Source organism: Bos taurus, chromosome 29 (genome assembly GCF_002263795.3).
Source record: "Bos taurus isolate L1 Dominette 01449 registration number 42190680 breed Hereford chromosome 29, ARS-UCD2.0, whole genome shotgun sequence".
Taxonomy (NCBI): Eukaryota; Metazoa; Chordata; class Mammalia; order Artiodactyla; family Bovidae; genus Bos; species Bos taurus.
This window is the reverse complement of record NC_037356.1, coordinates 12,067,953-12,089,397: the sequence shown is the minus strand read 5'-3', so window position 1 is coordinate 12,089,397 and position 21,445 is coordinate 12,067,953. Positions and strand designations below refer to the sequence as shown.

Genomic DNA, 21,445 nt, shown 5'->3' with positions numbered 1-21,445 from the left:
ATTTCTGAAAGAATAAATGATAATTTTGTCAAAGAAGAATATATGAGTGAATGAATGAGAGGCAGTAAAAATGCCTTTGTTGGCTAGCCCTGTGCCAAGCACTGGGCAGGGATGCACACAGGATTACAGCATGTCCCCTGGGGACATCTGCTGAGAGCATTTGGGTCCAAGGCTGGAAGGGAAGAAGGTAAAAACCTGACTTGTAATAAAGTTCAACGATTTCATGGCTCTACCTTAAATAACCTTGAGAAATACATGGCCAAGTGAAATGGGAAGCAGCTTTGCACTGGAGCCAAGTTCCCTGAACTGGCTCCATTCCACATTGTTCCCCAGGTTGCCTGGGAAGCCCATCCCCAGATAAGAAATACAGTGGGGCAGGAAGTACAGTGGAAGGATATATTAATGTTTAAAGAACAGCAGAAAAAAGACCAGAGTCTCTTACATGATGATGTTGCTTTCCCCTCCCACCAAAATCAATCAGGGGAGAACATCTTTCCTCTAGAATAAAAACCCATCAGGATGAAGAATCCTGGGTGAAATCTATTTGCTCAAGATTTCCCTCAGGGCAACTTCCAGTCCTGTGTCTCTGGAATAGGAAGATTAAGGGTGCTGAGAATGAGACACAGATGAGGTTAACCCTGAATCCTGCCCCTACCCCAGGTTCTCTCACTAAGAAGGTACAGGCTGTGTGTCATGGTCTAAATGTATTACTGAATTAGGCCACAGCTGAAAGAGGGTCACAGAGTTCAGCAGGCAGGTGAAGCTGCCTGAAAGGCCTTGCAGACCCAGATGTGTCCTGGAAATCCCAAAAGGTAGTGCCTGTGTCCACAGGACTTGACCAAACTCCATGCACCTGATATTGGGTTTCCAGAGGGCTCACTACTCAAAGGTCTTGGCTTATATTTTAATCTTGTTCTTTCACATCTCTACGGGAAAGAGAATCTAGGAATTAATTCATTCAACAAATATTTACTGAAGAGACTTCTTTAGGCCAAGCACTGTGCCATAAGGCACTAAAGATATAAGAAAATTAAGACATTAACTGGGATTTGCAGGCCTAGTATTGATGGACCTGCCATTTCAAGGAGCTTTACCATGAAGCTGTAATAAAGACCAGAGTGATCACTATTTTAATATGTGAGTTTTAAACACCAGTGGTCTTTTGGGTAGATTTCATTGTAGGAAGCCTTATAGGCTGTTGTGAAGACTAACACAGGTTAATAATTGCAAGGCACATAGCACATGAGAATAGTTACGATAATGTCCTGCATTCTAACTGAACTGTCTGCAGACACGGGCAATGAGAATCCTGAGGGAAGAAGGTCTGATCTCTTATTCATCTCTGTAGCTAGGCATCTGCTACAGACTGGTATATTGCAGGTATATTCATGTGAAATCATGTTTGTTGAATGAAAGAACTGATGCTCTGATGAATTGTTGCGTAAAAGATTTAAACAACAGAGCAGGAGGCAGACCTCAACATTTGTCATATATAGTCCTTGAAGGAAAAACTGTCAAAGAAAGTACAAAGTTTGAGTTACTAGTTTAAAATGTGGATTTAGGACCACAGAAGGAAGTAAATACTTCAAATCCAGAACATAAAACTGTGAGCAGAGGGCTCAGAGTGGCTAAAGAACGCAGAGGAGAGATGGAAGCAATTGTGAGGATGGGGTGCTGATGACAGCCATGAGGAACTGGAAGGGGGGTCCCACAGATGCTGACTATAATGTCGTGAAGACGTGTTCTCTTGCCTGAGTCCTGTGTCATCTACCTAGAATGCTCTTCCTTGTTTATTCCATCTGCAAGCTGTAGATCAGATCCCATTAGTGAGTCATTAAACCAAATTAATGAGTTGTGACTTCCATTTTTTAAAGAATGAGAGAAACAGAATGGAAAATAGCAAAGTTTACTGTACATAAAACATAAACTTCAATAATAAAATCTTTTTTCAGCTTTCTGTGTGTATGTATTTACTGGGTCGTGATAAAAATGTATTTCTTATTTTGAGTAAAAATAGTTTGAAGGCCTCTGAATTAACTTATATAAAATCTTCAAGAATTAATTCAGATATCCTTGTATAAGGTAGCAGTAAAGGCTCTTGGCCTTTCTAGAGCTAACTTTTCACAGCACTCTGCATTATGACTGTCTTCCCCTCATCTCTTTTCCACACTAGATGCAAGTTCCTTGAGGACAGGGCATGACTTCTAGGTCCTCAGTGTCCATTATAGGTTCTGGCACAGAATATACACTCAAAACACGCTTGAGGAACACATAAATAAATAAGTTACTGACTTTTAAACCTAAATTCACAACAGAAAGCTTATTCCCTCCAACTCTTCAAATTGCTATCTTTTATTAACAAATGAACAAGGACCAGGTTCTCTCTTATATTCTCTCCTGTGACCTCCTTCTTACTCTCCATTGGTGGACTTACCTGCTTTTCTTTCTCCCCCTCTCCGTTCTCCCAGTGTCCTAGGTGCTCTTGCTTCTCTTTTATCCAAAGAACGGATCTCTCCTTAGCCATTTGCACTCTGGAGTGAATTTAACCCCCTCTACTCTGACCTTTCATGGTAGTTTTTAGATATAAAGGCACATCCTATTAGTAGCAGGAAAAGCCTTGTTCTGCTAGTGGGATGTATTTAGAGCTGGTAGAAAGATACCAAGGGGACTGCATATTATAGCGGTAGAGAGACCTCAGCCTGCACATATATAGAGCCCCAAAGTACACGCAACAAACCCATACCAGGAGCCCAGGTGGCATCTAGGGCTGAAGAATTGATAATGTACTTTGGAGCATTTTGAAAAATATTTTATTCAAATTTTTAATGTTTTATTTACTTTTAAGGTTCTACAACTACATATGTTTCACAATGCAGGAAATACACAATACACATAGCCCATTCAACCAAGCAGATCCAAATCATTGGCATAGAACATGTACAGCATTATCATTAGTGACAATCAACTCCATTTGCATGACACGACCAAAGCACTTCAAGTGCCTTACAAAAAAAGATTAGAAGAAGGAAAATAATTACAACTAGATTGGAAAATAGAGAGGGTTGGCTCAAGTTTACAACACTGCCTGGATAGATGTGCTAGTTCCCTGCCAGGCAAATACATCGCCATCACCAGGGGGACTATTTCTAGGAAGGGAAGGAGGCCAATTTCTGCATGAGCCCGAGAAGATGCATCGTCTTGCACACAGCCAGCATAGGGCTAATGTTGAGAGAGAGAGTGTGTGTGTGAGAGAGAAAGAGAGTGTATGGTGTTTAGGGAAGAGGAGGTAACTCCAAGGGGAAGGTGGTTTTGTGGTACAAGCAAATATTCTACTAAGTCAGCTAAATTGTTTATTACAGAACAAAGAAGCAGCTTGCTTTCTGGCTTAGGTTTTGGCTTCATGGAAAAATATGAATAGTACTAAAGAAATCCCATATGAAAGCCCTATAGTACAGTTTATCCTGTGTAAAAACCCCAAAGTATTCTTTTTGAATTTCTCCTCTCAGCTAATCTGTTTCGTAATCCAAGAGTCGGCCACTGTGCTGACAGAAGCACATTGGGATTCACAGCCAAAGCGCACTGAACAGCTGATGCGCATAAGCTGGGCCCAAGGCAGCTAGAGTGATAGATGGCTCTGGAAGGCAGGAGATCCAACTCTGCTGCCAAGCGGCTGTGGGGCCCCTTCCTCCTGCGGAAGGAATTTCCCCCTTCTGTAAATTAAACAGTGGGCCTGGTGATAGCTAAGATTCCAGCCCGAGCATTACATAAAGCTGAGCAGGGTAAAGGGAATAACATTCCAGGGTGTCATTCTGGGATTAAAGAGACATGCTCATCATCTGATATTTATATAATCAGAGAAATTTTGCTACTGATTTATTTTGAAACAGCATCTAGTTGACTTTCTAAAATAACACAATCAACGGGCACTAGTTCTGTTTAAGTGATCTAGACGAGACAAGCATATCTGAAAATCCTACAGCCAAAATTACTGTTAAACAAACAAACAAACAAACAACAAAGGTATAAACATACCAAATCATTTTGAGAAAGAATTCCGTTTAGGCTTTTCTATTTCATTAATTAATGAAATTAATTAATTAATCACATTGCATGAGAACAGGGCTAGGGGATCTTGTAAGTTCTGACTGGACTCTATTCATGGTCCACATCTTTTGCAACTCTATGTCTCTAAGAGTCACCTAGAAACTGAGGTCAGACCTCTACAAGATACTTTTGGTATCTTATAAAGAAATAATTTGGGAATTTTTTCATGAATTTTCAGCTATTTTTGAGCCTTATTTAACAGGAGTTCCTCCTTTAATACAATATCCAACTATTAAAGCACTGACAAGACAATGTTCTTTATTACCTTAAGTCTTCATCTCTTTTGTATGTTATAGTTTTATTTACCATTTCAGAGAGTAAAGGTCTGATTCTGAGCAATACTACTATTTCAAATAAGTCTATTAGTTTTACATAATAGCATCATATCACTTCATTTCACTTTCCTAATCTTCCACAACTTACTTAAAAGGACTAAGTTATTACCGGTATATTTTCAGCAAATTCCTTCTAGTACATTGAACATTTTTATGCATTCTACTTTTTAACAAGAAACCAACAATATGATCATTTTTTCCTTCCAGTTTTATTCTATATAACTTTAATTTTAGCTGATTTATCTCTATCCTATTAACTTAGTTAACTTTTCCTAATTTGCTACCCAAGACTAAAGCATTTCAGGATTTAGAAAATATTTTGTAAAAGACCAGCAATACAACACAAGTGAGGAGAAACAGAAACAGCTGCTTTCCATCATATTTGTGACATCACTACCAGGCATGTTCTAGGGTGGTTCTCAATAGTTCCTCTCACAGATTACACAGACATGGACCAAAATAATATTCCAAAATGCAGTTGAACAAATTTGGGATATTCATATTCTGATTTTTTTTTAAAATTTAAATCTCAGGGCTTCTGAAGTACTGGAACTCCCTGGAATAAGAAGGGACTCTATGCTCATCAGAGAGGCCAGCAAACCAAAGCCTTCGAGAAGCTGCTGCCTTCTGGAATCCTCCTCCCTCCTTGGCCCTGCTGTACCTACCTAAGACACAAAGGATACCTTACAGCCAAAGGGAAACCAACAGGACAAATCTGTCTAAGTATATAAATGAATGTCTATAACATGCACCTCATGTCAAGACAAGATGGTGAAATTTCAGGTCTAAAGGATATGACCATAGGTGGGAGTCAGACCAGATCCCAAGAAAATACAGTGAGGATGGGCGTGCTTCCCCCAATGATACCCGGATTCATTTTCACTATTAACTGCACATCACTATCCCACTTTGGCCATTAATACGTACAATAGCATTCTTATAAGTCATCATTTCTTTTTAATTGAATGGTAGTGGAATGAGGAATAGTTTCCTATAGGAATTAGGAAGATTTTCCTAGATTCTGTGAAAAAAATAGAAATTAATGCTCTAATATGACATAAAATCCTCAAAGAAATATAATGCATTATTTTTTAATAAAGAACTGGATATTTCAAATTTATTGAGCTTTTATAGTGTACTGTTTTCTGGTTTTTTTTAAAATTAGAGTCAGCACTGATAAAGTATATTTTGAGAGGAATATAGGAGGCTTCATGCTAAGATGAGGTGCATGTTACAGTTGAGTGATGATGGATCTTACTCAAGAATTAATTATGGGTATCAAAGACCAGAAGGCATTTCAAGTTAAATCAATCATCTTTTTTTTTTTTTTTCCTGATAAGCTAATAAGTTTTGTCAGGCAAGGAACAAGTAACTTTTATGGTTTGAGAAACAGTTGGTAATGAGATGCCACAGAAAAAAGTCATTCTACCAAACTTTAAGAAAAAAACGACATAACTCTTTGAGAGAGTATTGATTTCTAATCAATATACCAAAGTTAATAGGATAGATGTCAAGTAGGCCAGGAAGAAATATGAGAATATTTTATTCCCATACTGATGGTAAGCAGATGTCCAGTGCTTCGGCCCATATATTCAATTTAAGATGCATCTGAACTGAAAATATTCTTCTCACTATTTTTACTACAACCTGTGCTAAGAACTTTACCTTGGATCACAACATGGTCAAAGAACTTGTTAAAAGCAGGGGACTTAAACTAATTTAACATAGTTAATAACATTTTTAAAATTTCTTCACAATGGTTAAACTTCAGGTCTTACAGTGGTGTGCTGATGACCATGGGTTAATTAAAAACACGTGTCCCCTTGCTACACGGTGTTGCTCTGTTTCCCCAAGCTGATGGCTCACAAGTGCAGGTCACAGTAAGAAACACACTGTTGCCTACCTGACATAGAGGGAACGTTTCTGATTGGTTCGCAGGGACCCGGACCCGGAGCTCATGCTGTGGTTCATCATCTGCTCTCGTAGGTCATGGATTTTGGCCTCAAATCGAGCGTAATCTGGGAATGAAAATGAAGATGGCAAATTTGGTTCTGTGCCTTCAGCAAGTTAGAAATACTGCACACTCAAGGCAGCCCTTTGTCCCTGTTGTTGGTTCCTTTGCCAAGAAACAGAGGGATGCACAATGCAAGACTAGGGGAATACAGAAGGTTCACTTTCATATCATTTATTTGTAGACATTCCCAAGACGGAAAGAACAAATCAGTTACTTCCCAAAAGGCAAACTGGAAAACACACCACCACCAAATCCCCACTATTGAAAAGTACATGGGAGGAGGAGGTCATTTTCCAACTGATAGACTGGAGAACTGTTTGATGATGAACTGTGAAAAAAACAGTTTTTTGCTAAACTCTTTTACTTTTGCTAAATTCTTTTCTTGGGAAGGGGGATGTCTTAGAAGTTGATTACTTGGATTGTACCTCAATTTTGCCTTATATCTTTAATATAAAACACCACATGCCAAACTTCATCAATTCTAACACAATATATAAAAATTAGCTTCTCAGGAGATAAGGGTTAGAAAATATTAAATCTATTTTAGAAGCATGCAAAGAAAAAATATAGGGGGTCATAAAATCAAGGAAATATAATTATTAAAATATACTATGTCATCATAGGAAATTTATTTTCACCACATCAATCCAATAAAGACAGAAAAATAAGTTTTAAGATAGTAACACAGCATATAAAAAGAAATAATTTGAAGTTTTCATATTCTGAATCCTAACTTGGTCTATCATCTCCTTGGTACAACAGTATCTTGCTTTAGGAAAATTTTGCTTTAGGTAAAAGGCTCAATTTGCCCAGAAGATAACTGTAAACATGTTAATTCAAATTGTAAATGGTTCTTCTAATTGCAAAGCAACTCATCAGGAAGAATTTTAAGAGAGGTTCTAATATATTTCAGAAAACAAATTGATTTTCAACTCAATTTATTCATAACTTCACAAAACAAGAATGATTAAATGAATATAATACAAGATGATCTCCTTACAGTATATTTCAAATTTTTTATAATAAAAAGTTCCACAAAATTAAATTTAAATTCAATTTACTGAATATCTATTGGTAGTTGTGGTACGGAATTCCGTAAGAAAAATGATTTGATCTTGGTTTTCAATGACAGAAAATAATGAATTCTGCATGTTAAATATTTTTGAAATTTAGTACTCCAAAGATGGGCTTCCCAGGTGGCACGAGTGGTAATGATCCTGCCTGCCAACGCAGGAGACATAAAGAGATGTGAGTTCGATCCCTGGGTTGGGAAGATTCCCTGGAGGAGGGCATGGCAACCCACTCCAGTATTCTTGCCTGGAGAATCCCATGGACAGAGCAGCCTGGCGGGCTACAGTCCATAAGGTCACAAAGAGTTGGACATGACTGAAGCAGATTAGCACTCACTCCCGCACTCTAAAGATAAAACCCTAATAGCTGAGGGGAAATTTCTGGTGTTTAAACAAAGTCTCATGTTACCTAGATTTGGAAGGCTTCCTGTTCAAAACTTCTCTTTGAATAATTAAATCCTAAATGATTAAGTGAGCAGAATAACATATTTAACCTAAAATCTATTAACTGTAATTTAAAATATTTCATTTTAGCAGGGAGAGAAAACACTTATTTATACAACCATCAATATGATGCTATATGCAGATTAAGTCATTCTGAGCAAGTCATATTTTCTTGCCATCCTATTAATATCCAATTAACATTTATTGCTGGCCACATGGCAGATGTTATGCTTCAAGCTTCATGGGCATTATCTCATTTCTTATTTAAATTACAAAATGAAGGCCACGGATGTTGTAAAAATGTGAAGCATATAAAAAAAAAACATGGAATAAAAAATAAGAGGTCCCCATCCCCCCTTCTCCTCTCACTCCTGGTTTTCCCCACAGCATAGCCTGCAGGTACATAGACAGTGGGTGATGGACTTGCAGCCATATTCATCTGAATATACACATATACTCCCCTACACACGTGAGATCACAATTATATATTATGCTAATGCTCCTTCCTCCCTTTTTAGCAGTGTTAACTTGGATATTTTCCTACCTTCTCTTAAAATAATAAGTATCATGTTTCTTAATACCCTCAATTATATCGCACAGTTTAGGCCGTAACTTATTTAATGATTCCCATATGACAGCCTTTGCTATCAGACAGGGATCCTGGTGCATGTGAGCACACTCGAGGCAGGCAGGTAGAAAGCTGTAGCACGAGTACCAGTCAAGCTTTGCACGGACATCACACAGTCCCCATGAGCTCTTTTTTTGGAGAAAATAATCTATCCTGGAACACAGAGTTGGAACTGTATCTCCTGAGCCATGCTCCATACTGTCACCAGCTAAATGCCACGCATCGCCCCTAAGAATCACTAAATCCCAGGACACCCCCTTTACCACTTGGATGACTTCACCATCATGACAAAGACCTGAAATCCATTTTCTGAATGAATGAATGAGGGAGAAGAACTGAAATGAATTTCAGTTTTAAATGCCTACAGGTACTGAAATTGCCCATTTTCAACATTAAGTTTTTTTTTTTTTTATATATATAATGAAGAAAGACAAGATGCTTCTCCTCTAGGACTTCTTTTCTCAAGGCTAATTATTCTGTTTAATTTCAAGGCTTTATTCCTATTTAATTAGGGTCACTCCCAAATTGCACTGTTATTTTTACTGTTCCCTCCTGGCAGTCTCCGAGCTCTCCCCATCTCAGCCATGTCATACAGTCTGGAAACAGTTCCTGATACTTAACCGCATGTGATTGGCACTTTGTTAGACTCTTCCTGTGTTCTCCTTAATGGATGGCTCATCAGATCCCCAAAATGTTTTCTACCATGCTTTTGAAATGTTTATTCTGCATCCTATTCTACAGTGTTTACATTCCCTGCTATGGATGGGGAAGTATTATATTGTGTATTGTATTGTATTTGTCTTACTTGGAACCTATCTTGTTCTCAACTTCTCCACTTTAATCATATTAAACATAAATCTCATATTCAAAAGTGTTTATCCTTCTTTGTCCCTTTTTGAAAAATAAAGCTTTACAAGTAATTTCATCGAAGGAAAAACAATAAGATTTGAGTTTGTAAATATAAATGGTGTGTGTGTGTCTGCATGTGAGTATGTGTGAGATAGAGACAGACAGAGAGGACAGAGATATGTCTCCAGCCTCTCAGAGATGAACAAGTTATAGTTAGAAATGATCTAGAAATAAACAAGAAACTAGACACATAAATTGTGATGTATGTCTTCTTTATGTTTTATAATAGTACTGAAAATTACATTTTCAACAAGTTAAAAATCTACCACCACCACGTCCATTCAATCTTAATTCTCTCTTCTCTCCCCAAATGTTTCATTCACATCCATGCCCTCCTCTTTGGGATATTTTCCAATAGATTCCTAACACTCAGGAAAACATTCTAATGAGATTTTTATTTTATTTATCCTGGGCCGTGCTGGGTCTTCGTTGCTGCGTGCAGGCTTTCTCCAGCTGCAGTCAGTGGGGGCTACTCTTCGTTGTGGTGCTGGGACTTCTCGTTGCAATGGCTTCTCCTGTGACAGAGCACAGGCTCTAGGTGTGGGGTCTTCAGGGGCAGCACATGGGCCCTACAGCCCGAGCTCAGTAGTCGTGGCACAGTGGGCTCAGGCTGCTCCGTGGCATGTGGCATCTTCCCCGACCAGGGATCAAACCTTTGTCCCTTGCGCTGGAAGGCAGATTCTTCTCCACCGTGCCACCAGGGAAGTCCCTGATGAGATTTCAAAGTGCTCACTAAGGGAAAATTCATGTTTACTGAGTACCTGCAGTAAACCAACTTCTGTGCTAGGTACTTAAAAATTATGTTATTTCTCCTAACACAGTTCTGAGGTAAGTCTATATTTTAGAGGTGGTGAAACAGGTCCAGAGAGGTTAACTTCACCACAGTCACAGAGCTTCTCGGCTCCAGAGCTCACTGGACATGGAGCCAGCATTCAAGCCTGGGTCTCTGAGAGGCCACTTTGTTTCCATCACACCCCAGTGCCTATTAAAACACCACAATTCTCCCTGGGAACCCAGGCTTCCTCCATTCTCCGCCCCTCCCACCCAACACCACGCTCTCTTTCCTCTCACCAGCTGCATCACACGCATGCTGGTCCGCTCATTTACTGTCCCTTAGAGCGTGGCTGTGCCTCTCCCATCTCTGCTTCTCCAACTTCAAGGTCCATCATGCCTCCTTTCCTACACATGGGATTGTACTAGGCACATGGCACATAGTTTTTAAAAAGACAGAACCTAAAGGAGTTTACTTCTTGAACGGGACACTGACAAGGAAATTAAGCAGGATAAGGCTGAGGTGGGAAACTGCATTAAAGCAGCAGGACCCTAAGCCACTACAAAAAACAGTATGGAGGTTCCTCAAAAAACTAAACATAGAACTGTCATATGATCCAGCAATTCCACTCCTGGGCACGTATCTGGACAAAACTCGAATTCAAAGAGATACATGCACCAGTATGTTCATAGCAACAGCACTCACAACAGCCAAGACACGGAAACAGCCTAAATGTCCATTGACAGATGAGTTAATAAAGATGTGGTATATATATATACACAAAGGAAAACTACCCAGCCATAAAAAAGAATGAAATGCCATTTGCAGCGACATGTATGTAATTAGAAATCATACTAAACGAAGTAAGTTGGAAAGAAATCGACAAATACTATATGATTTCACTTATATGTGGAATCTAAAATATGGCAAAAAAATGAACCTATTATCTACAAAACAGAGACAGACTCACAGATGTAGAGAACAGACTTGCGACCGCCAAGCCGGGGGAGAGAAGGGGAGGGAAGGACAGGGAGTCTGGAATTAGCTGATGTAAACCAGTATACATAGGATGGACAAACAAGGTCCTGCTGTATCGCACAGGAAGCTATATTCACTATCCTGTGATAAACCACAATGGAAAAGAAAAGCATGCTTGTATGTATACAACTGAATCATTTTGCTGTACAGCAGAAATTAATGCAACATTATAAATTAACTATACTTCAATTTTAGAAAAGCATCTTGGCTCTCCCATTTATTAGCTGTGCATGACAGTGAAAGTTGGGCTCAGTTTCTTCATATGAAGGCAGAACAGGAATAATAATTGTACCTACTTCAAGATATGTGGAAGGTTACAAGAGAGAGCTGACTGGTAATGACTGATAATTCCTGCTGTTAATTTTCATACGTAATTTAACACCTGTTCTTGTTCCTGCTTGCAAAAGTCATAACCCCTTTCTGTGCCAAGTAAAATGGAAACCTGTGTCTGCTCTCAGTGGCCCCTATTACAGCCTCACTCTGCCTGTTAGGAATTGACATCTCGACCAGGTCAAAAGGAAAGAGTTGCAGATGGCCATTTGGGATGCCTGACACTAGGGTTGAACTATTCCCCTGCTGGGCAACCACTGAATGGCACCTCAGGATCCTCTCACAAATCCACAATCATGTGGAGGTCAGGAGAATGATGCCCAACTCTGAGGCTGCTGCCTTTTTCAGGAACATCAGTGATCTTGTCCATCGGTATCATCGCAAGGCTTTGAGCTACTGATGGACACTTGGATGGAGCAAGGGCAAGGGTGTGAACGCCCCTTGCCACACATGAGAGGAAGCTCTGCCATATACCTGCTTCCTCTGCAGTTTGTCAAGTGTGAACAAGGAGACCCAGAAGCAAACTGACCCCCGTCATCCACATAGGAATGAAGGCACCGCCCCAGAAGTCTGGGGTTGCTTAATGCAACAGGATTCATCTGCATTGATTAAAACTGAACGACTGCTCACATCTTCAAGTCTCTGATGGCCAGCCATGCGTCAGAGAAGAAAACAATGAGCTCACTGGGTTAGACTACAGCATAAGGCATCTGCATGTCATCCCTGACGTGATCTGGCGGGGGGCCTACCCCTCCACAGCTGTGCCCTTGTGCAGCCGACTAATGATTGTTACTTATCAGGGGACACAGCGAGCAAAGCAGGACGGGGTGCAGGCTGGGAGGCCAGCTTTAAATCTTAATCCTGTCATTTAATACTAACGGGACCATGGGAAGTTTCTGAGCGTCAGTGTGCTCATCTGTAAATTGTGAGACTCCTCTCACAAAGTGGTGTGGGAATCAAAATGAGATTTGGCATGGAGCTTTTTGTAAATGTAAGATAGTGGTTCCTATTGTTACTGTGGTGGCCCCTGCTTAAGACAAATACATATCCAGTCCTCAGCCACACTAATGGGGATAACAGTATCCTATTCCTATGTGCTCATTATGGATACAAATGCAGTTTTAACAGCAACTGGTAAATCACTGGACTGTGAGCAGGATTCTGCACATCCAAGCAGAACAGGCTGCTTTCCTGCCAAGTTACCCATTTCCACGCTCCAGGGAAAGTAGTTTGAAGAGACTACCTGCCACTCACCCAAGAAGTGATGTTTTAAACAGATAAACCTGAGCTAGAAGTTCTCGGTGGCTTATAAGCTAAAGAAGCCTGGGCTTTGGGACACCTTCCAATAGGGATGGCGTAAATTACAATGACACGCATCCTGCTGGGGTCACAATACTGTTTGCCTGCACTTGACACTTGCCGTCACTAGAGCCCAGGAAGGGTATAAGGGAAACATGCAGACAAATCACTGTTCCGGCAGAGAGATACAGGGGAGCAACTGTGAATGCTTCCATTTCTTTGGGGGAAATACCTTCTTCATTTATTCAGCAAACGTTTCCTCAGGGTTTATTACACGACAAGCACAATGCTAACTGAGAGGAATACTGAGTCCACTGGACAGTTCTCTGCCTTAAGGGGCTCACACATGTTACAAAGGAGAAACTGAGGCAGGTTAAATCTTTGTGAAAGACTGTAGGATTTCCTAGGTGGCACAGTGGTAAAGAATTCGCCTGCCAATACAGGAGATGCAAGAGAGGCAAGTTTGATCCCTGGGTCAGGAATATCCCCTGGAGTAGAAAATGGCAACCCACTCCAGTATTCTTAAAATTCCATGGACAGAGGAGCCTGGCAGGCTACAGTCCATGGGGCTGCAAAGAGTCAGACACGACTGAGCACACACACACAGCGGCAGTACTGTTTCTTTAGAGACGGTGGACTCAAGAGTCATTTAGACTTCACAAGCTGGCACGTACGTGTATAGAAGAGGGAAAATGTTAACCTTATAAACAATGTAATAGGATAAATAAAAGTGCTTAAAACTAGAATATTCCAAACATATCACTGCTCTTTCTAGGCTTTTTCTTTTTTTTTTTTGCAAAAGATTATAGACAATTTTACTTTAAAAGTGAAAAATTATGAGACGTACATTCTTCAGGAAAATATCAGAGATGTATTATTCTTCACTAGATTTAATCAAATAGGCATGCATAGGAGGGTCGCCATAGAATACTGGTTATGCCTCAAATCCAAGAAGCAATACTTTGTTAAAATTCTTTTCTATAATGAATGACACAAAAATAATTCTATTTACTTGGCACTCAGAAACAAATCAAAAGCTCCCATTTCACCACCTCTTCTTTTATTCATTTGCCCCAAAACTTCAGAGCTGGACAGGCACAAAAGAGGCACCATCATGTTTCATCAGGCTTTAGAGACAGCCCCAGAGCTTTCAGCCTCTGGCTGTTTTTCAGTCATGCTGGGAAGGCTGCTGTTTTTACAGACTGCTATAGAAGACTGGCTCCCCTCTCATACGTGTATTGGCACGCCCACCTGCCATCAAGAGACCTAATCTCTGGACAATGGAAGGAAGGATTTTCAGTGGGTCTACACAGGCTGGTTATTCTGCCTCAAGACTTTACTAGCCTTTTATTCCGGTTCTTTCCTTAACTCATCTCTCAGACTGCAATCCTGCTTTCTGCGTTCAACTGGTGATATGGAATTTTCCACTGCAGAAGATTTACAGATGTTGTTTGGTTTACTTCTGATTCAGACTGTGTGGGGGTGGGGCGGAGACCAGGAGACAGACAGATGGAGAGAGAGAGAGAAATAGATTAAAAACTAAATTCATTAGAATTGAAATATAACTGGGACTCCTAGACAACAGGGTGAGTCTATTATTGTTTCAGAACTCCACAAAGTAAGAGCACTAATGCTCTAGCACTGAGCATTAAAAACTTAGTTACAGACACCATGAGGGCAAGACACTGTCATACATTTTCTGTATCCTTGTTTGGAACAGAGTGTGACATACGGTTATCAGTTAATAAATGTCAATGTAAATGTTTGCTGAATGTGTGTTCGTCGATCAGTCGTGTCCGACTCTTTGCGACGCCATGGACTGTAGCCCACCAGGCTCCTCTGTCCATGGGATTCTCCAGGCAAGAATACTGGAGTGGGTTGCCATTTCCCTCTCCATTGCCATTTCCTTCCCCATTGTTGAATTGGGCAAGCTAAATAAAGACTTCAGGGGAAAAATTGATCTTTTTGTTTGCTAAATCTAGTCTAACGTGGATCAGTGTACATTGCTTTTTAAACTTTTATTTTTAAAACTTTTTTATTAAACTTTTTATTTTGTATTGGAGTGTAGCGATTAACAATGTTGTGATAGTTTCAGGTGGACTGCAAAGGGACTCAGCCACACATACATTATCCATTCTCACCCAACCTCCCCTCCCATTCAGGCTTCTGCACAGCATTGAGCAGAGTTCCCTGTGCTATACATATACAGTAGGGCCTTGTTGGTTATCCATTTCAAATATAGCAGTTTGTCCATGACCATCCCAAATTCCCTTGCTATCTCTTCTCCTTATCCTTCCCCCTGGTAACCATAAGCTCATTCTTTAGGTAGATCAGACCTTTTAGAGCAAGTTTTAATACACTGAATTAAGATACATTGTTTCTCTCTCTCAGTAGAATTGGGATCACTTGTTTTGACTAAAACAATTTCTAGGCGCAGTCTAGCTAGAGAACCTTTAAAGAGGTTTCAGTAAATGCTCAGGAATTCTTTAATGCGTGAAATGAAGTAAGTTTTATAGACAAACAACAGTCTGAATCCCCAACCAGTTATCTTGTACAATGTGCATATAAGTCTGAAAATTAGATACATCAAATTTCAATTTGGCTTCAGGCAGACTTTGCTTTATGGATTCATAAAGGCAGATTTTCTTTGATTACCAGGATTATTGCAAAGTGGAGTCAGCACAGAAATTTTTTTGAATTTGGTAAAGTCTATGTCTTCAGTCAACTGGGAGTAGCCTGATGTTAATTTTTTTTTAAGGCTCTGGAATAAACAGAATCCGACTTTAAATCTTAAGTTCCTCCACTAATTCACAGTGTGGGTTTTGTGCAAGTTATTCAACCCAGAGCAGACTTAGTTTTCTCATATATACAACAGAAAAAACACCACCAGCCTCGTCAGATTGCTTTAAAATTAAATGTGATAGCATCTATAAATTGAAAAAAGATTAAGATCTCTTGAAACTTTGTATTCCTCATTTATAAAATGAGGGTAATATTAAGACCCTACTTACATTACGAGGTTGTTGTAGGATCAAATGAAAAAAACAGATATAAAAATGCTTGATAAACTGAATACCATCAAAAGTGATGATAATAATTCTTATCAATACAGCCTTTTCAAAATTTCCCTTCTGCCCAGAATATTTCTTCAGTATCTGACATTTGTCCCCAAAGTTGTGAAATTAGATTTCTGTCTTGATTACGGAAACAAAGCCACATAGGGCATCATGCTTAAGAGAGGAAACGCGAAACTCCTGAGGGGAAAGTGGGAACCTCTGATATCACTGGGGCCTGGCTGCCAATGGCAATTCTCTCTGAAGGTTCTGCTGGCAGGTTGAATGAAAGGCTCAGAGCAGAGACGCACAAGCTGTAGTTTAATTGCTGTGATTCGTAGGTAATGGTATGGCAGAAAAAGGATCAAGGAGTTGGGCCTTCTAATTTAAGGCAAAGGGCCTAAGACTACATCCAATCAGATAAGAAAAGGCTTCCTTCACAAATAAGTGTTAAATCTTTGCTGGATTTGTCCGGGTCCTTCTTTTGTGTTAAAATCATGGAACTAGAAGCTAAAATAATACTGTTCAAGCTTCCTGTGTTCTTCTGCAGTAATAATCAGTTAGATCTTGCCCAATGAAAAGGATGATATTCTTGCCTAATTATAGACTGGGGCAGAGAAAGAAGATAATGCAGCCTGGCTCTAGAGGTAGGCAGGCTGGCAGACCTCTTGGGTGACATAAGGGGTACAAACATTGGTCTTGCTCCCACAACATTCCTATCAGGTTTATCCTTTAATAGCATCTTGAGAAATACATATACATATTATCTTGGAGGATAACCCACCATTCTGAGATAAACAGAAGCACAAAAGGAAGAACACTAAGAGAAAATGGAGGCTTAGAGAGGCTAGACAATTCGTCCAAGGTCACGTAGAAGAGCTGGGATTTGAATCCACATCTAGTTCCAGCCTCAACCAGCTTCTTTTCACTACACTGAGACTACACTTGGCTCTATAAGCAACTGTGCTAGGCCCTCCTTTACTCCTGACATATACAGGTCCATGGCCATCTGGCTCGGTCACCCTGGGTAACAAGTTAATGACCAATTTCCAGTCCAGCTATAGATTCATACCTACAGTGAATTCTGTAAGACAGGTTGGTAAGAGCAACATGAAAAAGCTTTGTTTGGTCTCTCCAAAACAATTCCCAAATGAAAGCTTCTCAGTATGTGATTAGTATGATTCTGGGTTTAAGGCTTGCAGTCAACTGGAAACCAGGGCTCCTGTTGGTGCAGGTTCGCCACATCTGGGGCTGACTGCCAGGCTCATTTGCTGCCCTCTATCTATCGAACACACACCGGCACTCAACAGGGTTGCAGGGAGGCCGAACATGCTCAGGAGAGAGAGCAGTCAGCCCTGCCTCTGACACTGTAGAATCTGCAACACTTTGGGGCATGGATTTCCAGAGTGGCTGCAGAGAGGAGGGCCGGGTCACCACATGAAACATAAGGCTGAGGGTAGAAACACTTCATAAATCTAAACTTACATAATAGATTGTGGAGATTTTTTGTCTAAACATATATCTTTCTTACTTTTTTGTTGTCAAAATGTCCTACCAAATGTAATATACAATGCTTGCTTGGATCCTGATTGAAAAAAAAAAAGACATTTTAAGTCATTAAAAACTGCATATTGTATCACACCAAGAATTGTTTTAAATTCTGTTGGGTGTGGTAACAGCATTGTGGTAATATAAAAACAAATTCTCTCTTTTCTCATTATAGTTTCTGAATATTATAAGAATGAAAAGAGATAATGGTGGGATTTGTAAAATACATGAGCAAAGAAAATATTTTAGGTCATATACAATGCAAATTGGCAAACTTGACCATTATTGAATATGAGTGACAAATACACAAGCATTCTTTGCAAAATTCCAATTTTGTGTATGTTTGAGATGTTCATAACAGAAACATTTAAATTAATTATTAAAAGGATTAAATGTCCTCACTTAATAAAATTAAAAAGCTGGCAACACAGTGCCGTCCTCCTCACAAGTACAGTGTGTGGGGAATGATGGGGCCTGGCTCCTCACTCGGGTATCCCCATGTGTGTCGGTCTGAGTCCTGGTGGGCTCACAGTAAAATAGGTATGGGACACCTAGACCTAACATTGTTTGGAGATTTCATGGAGGTAACTGCCATGAAAGTGCTGTGCTGCTCAAAAGCTTCTGCTCAGTCAGCAAACGTTTCTTGAGCATCAACCCTGGCAACGCTCTGAGTTAGATACCAGTGATATTATGATATAATGTGGTCTCTGCACACAATGACTTTTCACCACTGCTATCTAATGTATACACTGATTTCCACAGTGATGGCAATTTCAGAACTAGCTCTAGCTTCTAGTTTGAATACTGTCAACAATTCTTTCTTTAAAATGCATTTGTTTTTAATCAAAGGACAATTGCTTTATAATATTGCCTTGGTTTCTGCCCATCAACAATTCTTGGTAAAGGCAAGAAGGTCCCTGCTCAGCTCAGATGATCTTTATCTTTCCTCGGATTCTAGCTTTTGAGATTTTCCAATTTCCATTCTCCTCCAGCTACAAAACATCATCCATGCTGTTCCCTCTGCCTGGAACACCTTTCCATTGGTCTTTATCAGCTTCTTGTCTTCCCCACCTATCTCCAACATCAAGTTCTCAGACAACTCCCTGACCTATGACAGGTCCTTCCATTACACCAATGGATATTTTTCCTTTGTAGTATGTCCCGTACCTGAAACTGATTACCTGTAAAGATCTGCTTGTGATTTGTTAGGCTCATGGGAGATGCCTGAGAAATACTTGATAATGGATGGAGAGAGGCTGCTGATGTGACTATTTCTCCTTCATCCTGATAAAGAAAAGTGACCTAGCCATTCTGAAAATGTCGAGACTTTGATAACTATGTTCTATCCCTCCTTGGCTCTCCCACTAAAAGAATTTTCATTTTCCCACTGAGGTTAAAGGAAGAATTGCCAAAGATATAGACGGAGGGAACTATTTATCCTCTACTTTTTTCTCATCATAATTATCTATTTCCAAATTCTAAAACCACCTAGATTCTTCTCCAATCCTGAGTACCTTTAACTTCTTGGGATGCTATACATGTTCCTATTTATTATATTAATATAGTAAGCATTTTATGGCATGCAACCAGAAAAATCACATAATGGGAAATAACCCACAGCCCCCCAAACACACAAACAGGAGCCGAACAGAACTTTAGCACAATTTATGGTAACAAGGTTGTCCTCAGTTTAGTTATTTTTACTGTGTAAAATAAAATTATTTGCCTTATTTCACCACTTTTTCCTATAAAACTGTTCCCTTAATTTTTGGCAAAAGATCTGTGAGAAAGTGAAGGACTTCCCGGGTGTACATGAATTTCAAATTACCATTTAAGCAAGGACAAAGTGTAATCCAAAACTGTCCTCTGAACAAATATCATTTGCTAAGAAATGTGAACTCTAAAACTAAGAAAACATGGAACTGGCACACAAGTGTATGTTCCTTGGTTCTTTGTCTCATCACAACAAAGATTTGGAGCAACGGACATTAACACCCTCGGCGTGTCACAGCTCTCAGGTCTTGGACAAACCGTGCTACAGCTCTTAGGCAAATCAGTGTTACAGCTCCATTTTATTTAGAAGATAGCAGGAGAATCCAAGACTCAAAGAGAAGAGAGTGGAGGAGTGCGTGGGGAGGGAGGGGGGTGGGAAAGAGAGAGAGCGAGAGAGCGAGAGAGCGAGAGCGAGAGCGAGAGAAAGCGCTTTGGCTCCTCCTTTTATATGTTTTTTCCTCCACCTGGGCCTGCCCTATGCAAATTGGGCTTAGCCAGGAGTGCTGTTTGTTCTGTTTGTTCTGCCTGAAGTCTTCACTCTGGTCCTCCGACCTTCCTTGTCTTTTAGCCACTGCCATTTTGGACTCCTTTTCCCTATTCTACCTACCTAACAGAACCACTGGGTGGCTTAAGGGATCTACTACAGAAGTCACTTAACCAGCCGCATTCTGATGAAGAGACTGGACAGTGACGGGACAGAGATTAGAGGTCACTCAGGGGTCTCTTTCAATGGTCCAGGTGAGAGACGGTGAGAACAGTGGGAGTGGAGAAGAGGGGACGGACGCTTGGGAAGCATAAATAAGGGGCTTTGCTGACTGACTCAGTGTGACCTATAAGAAAGAGTGTGCAAGTACCCAGGGTTTCCTCAGGTTTCTAGCTTGAGCAAGACTGAGAACAGAAGAGGCAATGAGAGAGCCACTGAGAGGCAAAGAAAATGACAGAGTCCATGGCGGCACTTTGATTTTGAAGGGGCATCATTACAGCCCAGCCTTCTCGTGCCAGTGACTGGGAGTAAGGGCAGATTACATCTTTAACAAGTGGAGCAATTTATAAACTAGATACTTTCCTGGTCTGTGGAAGTGTTAAAGAAGACTGTGCTGCAGCTACAGTGAGACAGGGTTCTGTGAAACACATACTAACCTGCTCATTCTATCCTCTAGACCCACAGAAACAGGAGAAAATAATAAAAGTAACCATTAAAAGTGACTTTTATGCACAAATAAATAAAAATACGCCATGGGAAAATTGACCCCTGTAGAACTGAATCAGGCAAATTTATCTTCCTTTTGATTAATAATTTAAGAAGAAATCCCAAGCCTGCCTCTGGAGCTGTAGGAGTAACTCTTATAATTAGACTCTCATCGGAACCATGAGTGTGAGGATCAGAACGCTGACTCAGCCTGGTGTCAATTATTTGCAGCTTGCACAATGAAAGGCTAAAAATTTGGAAGATGTAGGATGACTGAAGCCCAATTCTGGGGGTTGCTTCAGCATAGTCACACGATAAGGTCTTTTAATTAGTATTTGCTGGCAAATTTATCCTCTTTCTCCTTTAGTTTGAGACCAGAAAATATTTGTGGGACTTGCTTGGGATGGTATTTGTGCTTCCAATTCAAGAACCAGAAATCAACACACACCAACAACTTTCCTTTCTCTTTAAACTCAAATGGAGCTGGTTTCTATGGATCAGTCCAAGAAACAGCCCTTTTTAATACAATCTAGTTATGTTTGCCATACTTCAGAATGAATTAACAGATTCACAAAATCTCTGCCCACAGAGAACTGCAGTAGACCAGCAGGTCTCCAGTTGGCCCCTTCTGGATTCATGAGGACATAAGAAGATGTGAATAGAATACCTTTTATACAGAAGCCAGTTTTGATCAACTAGCTATAATCGCCGGCTCCAATGACCCCTTCCTTAGATTCAATAAATTTGCTAGAGTGGCTCGCAGAACTCAGAGAAACATTTTCCGCACTTTCACCCATTTATTATAAAAGGATATGACAAAAGATACAGTTGAACATCCAGATGAAAGAGATGAATAGGGCAAGGTACATGGGAAGGGGTGTGGGGCTTTCATACCTTCCCCGGAGGAGCCACTCTCCCAGCACCTCCATGTGTTCACCA

General features: G+C 40.2%; 1 protein-coding gene across 19 annotated transcripts in view; it reads right to left on the bottom strand.

Annotated features, from left to right (window-relative positions):
• Positions 1 to 21,445, bottom strand: part of DLG2 (discs large MAGUK scaffold protein 2) — a 2,323,126-nt gene that overhangs the window by 166,414 nt on the left and 2,135,267 nt on the right. For all 19 annotated transcript variants that reach the window (XM_059883216.1, XM_059883213.1, XM_059883215.1 and 16 more), the window contains one exon: positions 6,343 to 6,457. In XM_059883216.1, coding sequence (XP_059739199.1) covers positions 6,343 to 6,457 — 115 coding nt within the window. The remainder of the gene's footprint in view (positions 1 to 6,342; positions 6,458 to 21,445) is intronic.